The 8,293-nt window shown below is 47.0% G+C and overlaps 1 protein-coding gene across 1 annotated transcript in view; it reads right to left on the reverse strand.

Annotated features, from left to right (window-relative positions):
• CTNNBL1 (catenin beta like 1) overlaps positions 1–7,672 on the reverse strand; it is a 55,652-nt gene extending 47,980 nt beyond the window's left edge. Inside the window, exon 1 of the mRNA XM_080405235.1 lies at positions 7,515–7,672. Coding sequence (XP_080261361.1) covers positions 7,515–7,544 — 30 coding nt within the window. The 5' untranslated portion in view covers positions 7,545–7,672. The remainder of the gene's footprint in view (positions 1–7,514) is intronic.
• Between the last annotated feature and the right edge of the window lie 621 nt (positions 7,673–8,293).

Below are 8,293 nucleotides of genomic sequence, written 5' to 3' on the forward strand. Positions count from 1 at the left end.
GGGTCTTGGCACCAGATTAAGTGGTGCCCACACCTTTATGGTTTGCTGGGAACAACATATTATTTTATTCCACAATTTATATTTAATTGTCCCTGTCAAATTACCTTTAATTTTGACAAGAATAAGTCCATTAATTCTAATCCCATGTTTTAATTTAGGCAAAAAGGGATGAAAGCATTTGCACCAGAAGGAAAAACTCTTTCCCTTCATAAACCACAAGGATATTAAATCTGGTCTCTCCATTTTTTGAAGGACAACCAAGCCGGAATAGGAGTACTCCATTCTCTAACTACAGGAAAACAAAGCTTAATTCTTTACTATTTAAAAGGAGCTTGTGTGTTAAGAACAATGAAAACAGTAAGAAAAAATATTTTTATTTCCTACCACTCCTCAGAAGTTGCCTGGTAGATGATTTCATAACCCCATTAGGTCTAACATTTGTCCAGTCTATTTCAGAAAACATTACCTGGCAGGAAGACACTGCTCTTCTGCTTTGTGGGATCCTTTGTCTAAAATCATAAAGTCACACTGTGCTTTCACAAACATAAAGCATGCTTTTTAACTGACATTTAGATTCTTCTTGGGTTCAATTCTAAGAAAGATGCAGAGGGAACAGGTAACAGTGCCATTCTCCTGCCAGGCCCAGCACGAGTGTGGGCATCAAGATGGGAATTTTCAGCTCCCCAGCATGCTGGGAACTCTTGGACCTCAAAGGACAATAAATCTGTCAGGCTCATAAGGCAATCCTGCTGTGATTCCGATTACGATGCACATGCTGCAGACCAACTATGACTGCTTCTCTGCACCACCCAGAGAGCATATATGTATTTTTTTATTTCAGTATAAATGAAAAGCCAGCAAATGAAAGCTCTGCTCTCAAGAAAACTCTGCTTTCAGGATAGAGGTAAAAAAAAAAACCAACAAAAAAAACCACTAACCAAAAAAGCCCCCCCTCAAAGGCACTTGAAATGTAAATTATCATGAGAAGCGAACTGACCAAGATCACACTGTTTTCAGGGTTATAGTGTTGTCACCACTTTGAGGAAGATGCAGAATCAAGTTTCCCGGACAACATATTAGCACAAATCAAAGCTCTAGATGTTTGCTCCCAGCCAGACCTACTCAAACTCTGTTATCTATCTCCCCTCTGCCTACATCTTCTCTGCCACTTCCATTATGGACGGTACATTCCTGACTTAAACCTCTTCTGAAGTGCTCCCATGCACTTTTAAAGCAATTACTCAGCTCACAATTCAATAGCCGTGAAGAAGAAGCATAGCCAGAGATTCTTTGAAATGAAAAATTTATTTGCTTGGAGGGTTTTGTGGGTTGGGGGATTTTTTGGTGGTGGTGTTTTTTTTTAAAGCAGATTCCAAATACTTATATTCTAGGTACATTAAAGTATAACCTCACATAGATCCATTTGGAAACAAATGTGTCATTGTCAACAACTAATAATTCAAACCTGCCCCAAGCAACCAGCAACCCCATGAAGAAAAAAGGTGCTCTTCTAAATGTCATTATCTGAGGAAAAAACTTCAGTAAATATGTTATTCCTTACTCAGTGCCCTTAATGGCACATAGGTCTCTGTCCTTCGCGTGTCCTTCCATTCACTCCTTGAGAATATCCAATTCATTCTAAACCACCTTTGACAGATTAACGTTACACAGATATAGAAATCAGTGACGTAAGAAATCCTGAAATGTACAGCAAAAAGCCCTACAAGATTTGCCTTCTTGGATGTTCCTAATTTAAGGAGTCAGTCTCATTCCTCATTCTCATTTCTAAACATTAAAAAAGGAACAAAACCCTCAATGAGGCTGCAGCTGTAATGAGGGACCAAGGGAGCTGCTGGTTTGTCAGATGCAAAGTAATGTACCATGGAAAGGGACTACATCACCAGAACAAAATCTAAATTAAAACTCCATCATGAAACCAACCCCATTTCCTCCGAGTACACAATCCTTAGCACCAGAATTTACATTCTGTTTCAATCTCAATTATTTTATCCTTTTTTGTATTTATGCATTGTTGGGGGGGGGGGGGGGAATCTTCTATAATACATAACAGAAATCATTATGATAAATTATGGAAGGGCCCTGCATGCAATTATTAACGCTGCCAACATATTGGCAATAGACAGTAATTGAATTCCCAGGCAAACACTATTAAGTAGGCATTAAGGTTTTTCCTTTTGTTATTGATGTTATTCAAAACCTTACTAAGAATATTGCAGTTTTCCAACCAGCACTATTAAAACTAAGAAATAAAGGCATAAGTGAAACACCTGGGTTTCTGCCCATTTCACATGAGATGCACAGTCATGAACAACTGATTTAAGGCAAGCATTAGCTTCTGTTCATTGATTTTCATCTTTGGTTTGCATCTGTATATTCTAAAGGACTGTTACCAACCAACAAGGATTAAGCACATACATTGTTGCACTGAGACTGGGGCATATTGCTAAGGAAACACATATATTGTGTCTAAACACATTTAATTAATTTCATAGCTTCACACACATCTCCACAAGTTTTGCCTTTCAGGTAGAAAAGAGAAAGTTAATAATTTCATAAATAAAATGTGGGGTTTCTTACTCAGTTGTGCTAAGGTGCATTTGGCAAGAAGATGGAATTCATTAGAAAACGCACAAGAAAGGCATTTTTAAATTGTTTTGTTAGTTAAGCTTAATTTTGTTCCTGTTGAATGCAGTGCATTCACAGTAATTTATTCAGAAGACACTTTCATTTAAATCTACTGCTGATATCACCGCACAAAAAACAACGAATACAAAAGCATTTTTAAAAAGCTGACATTTATAAAATACAGTAAACAAAGGCTGGTGATTGGTAAAGGGAGAATTATCTTTCCATTTCTCTTCTAGTCTTCAGCTATACTTGCTTTGTACGTTAACTGACATATCCTAAGCTGTTACAGCCTGGTGAGAGGCGTCGGGGGCAGACCTCCTCTACAAACTCACACCGGACACGGGTCCTCGTTTGTGCACAGACACGTAATGCGGAGCCTGCCCCTCACTCCTCCAGGCAGCAGGAACATCAGCACCAGCCTTGTGTGTGGGGAAAGCGAGAGAAATTACATCCTGAATCAAGGAACAATGATCTACCCATGGCCCCTGCCTGGTCTCCCTCAAAGCAGTGACTGCACATACTATCAGGATTAAGTATCCCGTAGAATCTGAAAATGTACTGATTGCTTCCAGCCTTCTCCAAACATCAGGAAGGTTTAGACAAGTCTCAGCAGTAGAGTTTCATATTACTAAGACATCTGCTTTGTAAGTAACCTTGTTACTGTGAAGCTCAGAAATTATTTGTTAATGAAATCTGAAATAAATCTCCGTAAGTGATGCAGCTCCTTTTGCAACCACATCTCAGTTGGCTGCAGTCTGCTCGGATGAGCCACTGCAGAAAGCTACACGTTAGCTATCAGTTTAGGACTCCTGAAAGCAAGCCCCAAATCTCCAGAAGTATCTTCACTAACTTAATTTTATTTCCAACATTTGTGATAAACCAGGCTACTATCAATCCTACTTTTCACTGTTTTTTCTTCCTGTAGCACAACACTTCTAGAAGGTGCAGATCAGAGCATTAAAAACTAGAAGAACTGGTATCAGGAAAAACCAGAAATTTCAGCAAGTTCCAAGAGCTCCAAAATCACACAGACTGAGGCAAATGAAAGATGTGCGCTGTACCTACATGGACGCAGATTATTACTTTCAGAGAACCAAACCCTGTCCTCTCCAGACTTGCTCATGAGGCTCCAGACCACCCCGAGAAGTACGGCCATCGGGACCCCAGCGGTAAGGCGCACAGGGCAGGGATCTTCCTTCACAGACTTTGATGCATGCTCCAGTTTGGTAGCCAAAGATAACGCACAGAAAAAGTAAACTAAAGATTAATTTGCAACCCCATCAGCGTGCCAACCCAAGTTCTGCGGCGAGGGGCCCACACTCCCTGGGAGCTGAGCTCAGCCAGGTGCTGCAGGCCAGTGATGCCGGTGGATCAGCTGGTGACAGCTCCTCCTTTTAACCCACAGGCAGGACAAGAACTACCATGGTAATAAGGCTGTAAGCAGTCAACAACCTGCTCAGCTGAGCTGCCTCCACCATCAGATGCATCAATTACCTTGCAAATGTACAGTAAATTATCTATACCAGCAGCAGAAGTTATTATGTGCCTCTGGAGAAACACAGAGAACCATCCCACTACAAACTGCACTCAACCCATTCAAACAGTGAGCTCGCCCAGCTCGGTGAAGTCAGACCTTATCCCCTGTTTACTGCTTCTTTTGTTATTTGATTTTACTAATATTTCATTAAAAAATTAGCAGTTTGTAATGATCACTCACAGTGGTGAAATCTGCATTTAATGAGAATTAAAATAATCTCCCTTATTCCCTCCCAAGACAATTGAAAGAGATCTCTGAAAAGAACCAGAGTTGGCTTTGTCCCCTTAATTACCCTCCATAATCAGAGACCAGACACAGAGGATCTGGGCACAGTCTTTCTGGGTAGAACAGCAGCAATATTTAATCAACAGTTTAGACCATCTGCAACTGTTTTGCAGCAACACATAAAGTTTATGGATTCCTGAGCTCTGTATAAACTGGCAGGTGCTGCTTAATTTCATTTTTTGTTGCAAGAGGTTCCTTTTCCCACTCGGACAGACACTTGATACTGAACTGGTGGCACACAGCCCAAAATATTCCATGACAAGCCTGGCACTGAGGGAGAACCATCATCTTGATTAAGCAAGGGCAAGATTAGGTATTTAGAGGAGACAAATTCAAAACAATGTAAGAGAAAAGTAATTATTTTGGCCTGTGCTGAGGGAAACTGAGAAGACCGACTCATATGCAGCAAGAGATTAAAAATCAAACAGTTGAGGCGCACACCACCCATCATCCAGCCCACCCACCTGACAGCCAGTGCCAGCTTGCAGCAAGGGTGAAGGAGGAGATCCTGAACCAGCCCGCGCCTCAGCCCAGTGCAGGAAAGCTCCCAGACCTGCACTCAAGTTTTCTGCAAGCAGAAAACCAGAGCAGGTGAAGAGCTGCTGTACAAGCCACCCTCCTCTTGGAAGCAGCAGCCAGCTGGGTACAGCAGGCAGCCTGGAGCAACACTCCCTTCGTTCACCTACCACGCACAAGCCAGCATCCTCCCTGTGGCACAGGCACAACAGAGGTCTGATTATTCTGAATTCTGCTCATTTGGTGGACAAGAATGTACGTTTCTAAAAATGATACAGGAGGGCACCCGCTTCGCCCATCTCTACGAGCCGTAGCAGACGCCTGACCTGCGCCGGATAGAAGGCAGCAAAACCTGTTGTTTCCAACTTTTTTTTCTATCTTTCAGCCAAAAGCATCCTCACAGAAGGGAATCTCATTTTCTCAGAATCAGAGCTATTTACGTGCCTTCTGCTCCTCCACTCCTTTCACATGTCTTCACCATTTTACCTAATTCTGGAGGTCTGAATTCAGTGCCACTGAAATCCAACACACTTACTCTGAAGTGTTATCACTGAACAAGAGCCATCTGTATTCAGGTGAGAAACCAGAAGAGCACAGCATCAGGACAAACCCTTCAGGCACAATTTCAGTAGTTGGTTGAAAGCTGCAGAATGCTTTTTCCCACAGCTAAGAATAATTTCAGCAGCAAGGAATGAAATTAAAATTTATCATACCCAGCAGCTAAGCAGCATTTCTTTACCTCTAGCCCCTGCCAGAATACAGCCCCACGCTGTCACAGGCAACTACTCACATCACCGTACAGAAGGCTCAGCCAACAGAAAGCTGTACAAAATCAAAGTGACCAAAGCAACATGGATGCACACTTTCCTCCAGAGCAGAAGGGAATCCTATGAAGGGAAATGAACTTCACAGTTTCAGAGCAAGAAAAAAAACAACAAACAAAACCCCAAACTAGAACCTGGTTAAAAATTTACAACACACAGCAGCTCAACACAGGTGTACCTTTCTGTGCCTTAGGTGTAAATTATATCACAGAACAAGAACAGCATCATTAGCCATAACTGAGGCAGAGAATACCAAAGAATTAAGGAACATGAGAAATTATCATTCTAATTCAATACTGAAAAATAACAGAAACAAAAATGGTAGGCAGAAAAATACAAAAGCAGAGCAGATCTCAGAATAGCAGGACTACACTATCAGCACTGCACAAATGGATGGAGTAGGAAGGATGTTAGAGACAGTGAGCCACAGAAGAAAACGTCCTAGAGCATCCTAGAGAATCTAGCACAGTTCTCAAAGAAAGACTGTTCTTACAGGCATACTCCAGAGAATTTTGATACCACTGTGAAAGGCTGATGAGAAATTTCTTAGATCCAAAGGTAACTTTCCCTCTGTCCCCGTGCATCTCAAAAGAACACATTCTGAAAGTACAAACATGGACCAAACTCTTTTCAGCTCTGAACATGTGGTGCCCCCACAGAATAACACATACCAGGATGGCACGTAAGAAGGAGTTCAATAATGAATCCTGTATTCTGAATTAAGAAGTTGATCCACTCACGCTACTCCCACACTCAATTACTTACAAAGTAGATAATGTGTTAGAGTGCTTTTCTTACCCACCTACTCACAGGGAAGCACCGACGCTGTTTGCCCAAGAACTAAAGTAAAAGCCAACACCACCACATGTACAAATCGCAGCAAAAGTACCAAAACATTCTTGCAAATCCATGCTCTTGTTCCCTGACCCACAAGAGAACACACTACATCCCCTCTCGTGACAATAAATATATAATTTACCACACCTGCTTACAAATCAACCTCCAAACAACAAATAAGCAACAATCACATGTGGAGAGGAGAAAAATACTTGGAAGATAAAAGAAATTTTTTATAAAATGGAAAACTTTTTCAAAATACTTTGGTAAGAATCAAATTAAATGGGTTTTGTCATAAAACTGGTACGAAAGAAGAACAAGAACACAAGCCACGACACCAGCACAGTGTCATGTGTCACTTTTCATCAGGAACAGGCGCACAGGCGCCAGGACATGGAACCCTGCCCATCTGCGGGAGGAACGGCATCACCAAAGTCACGTTCCTGGAGATCCCCCGGTAACCGGGTCCCAGCGGGGCACCACTCCTCCGAAGCAGGGGAGAGGCCCCGAAAAGTTGGCTGCACCCTAACCGACTGCGGTGGGAGCCCACCGAGAGCGGCCAGGCACGCCCTGCGCAGCAGCCGGCCCAGGCCCCGCCGCCCCCGGAGCTGCCGTGCCTCGGGGCTACGGGCCGGGACCGCGGCCTCGGCCACCCTCAGCACGGGCAGGCCCGAGCTGCGCCCGTCCCTCCCCAGCGGGGCGGCAGAAAGGGCCGGGGCGGGCCCGGGGCCGCTCCCCGCGCACCGAACACTCCCACCGGCGCGGGCGGCCGGGCCAGGCCCCGCGGGAGCAGCCGGGCCCAGTCACCCTGACGGGCCCCGCCGCCGGCCCTGCCCGGCGCCCCCCAGCCACGCGTGGCCGCTCACCTGGTAGCTTAGCAGCTCCCCCACATCCATGGCACCGACCGGGCCCCGCCACCGGGAAACTGTCGCCAAGCTCCGGGGCCGCGCGACGCCGTGCCGTAAGGCAGGGAGCGCAGGCGAGCCGGGGGGCCGCCACTCTGCCGGAAAGCAAGGCGGGAGGGCCGCTGCCGCAAAGCGAGCGACGGGAGGCGCCGCACTGCCGCAAAGTAGCGCCGGGAGGCTGGCGGGTGACTGAGGGCAGGCGGCCCTGCTGCGGCCTGGGTGCCGGGTGGGCGTCAGCCGCGTCCCACGGGCCGGGCCGGGCCCGGCGGCCACCCCAGAGCCCACGGCTGCGGCAGCGGCTCCGGGGGCCGCACACTGCGCTGCCGCTGGCCCGGCCACCGCGGCCCGGGGCCGCCCCCGAGACCCCCCGCCCGCCGGCTGGGCTCGGCCTGGTGCTGCGGCCTGCTCGAGGGAGCGGCAGGGCCGCGCGATACCGAGGGAGGCGGGGGGCTGGCGGGGGGGTGGCGCCGGCTGCGGAACGGGGAGAGGGTAGGTCCCCTCCCGGCTGACGCGGGGCGGCCGTGCCCCTGGGGGTGCGGGGGGAGCCTGGGGCCCGGCTGACGCGGGGCGGCCGTGCCCCTGGGGGTGCGGGGGGAGCCTGGGGCCCGGCTGCCGCGGTGCCGCCGGCTGGACGCTGCCTAGCACCCGAGGCCGGGGAGCACAGCACCGCAGCACGGCCCCCCGGGAACCGACCCTCCCTGCTGCAAAGCGGTGGCACCGAAAATCGGTGGTTTCTTTTG

The sequence above is a fragment of the Falco punctatus genome (genome assembly GCF_963210335.1).
Source record: "Falco punctatus genome assembly, chromosome: 10".
Classification (NCBI taxonomy): Eukaryota; Metazoa; Chordata; class Aves; order Falconiformes; family Falconidae; genus Falco; species Falco punctatus.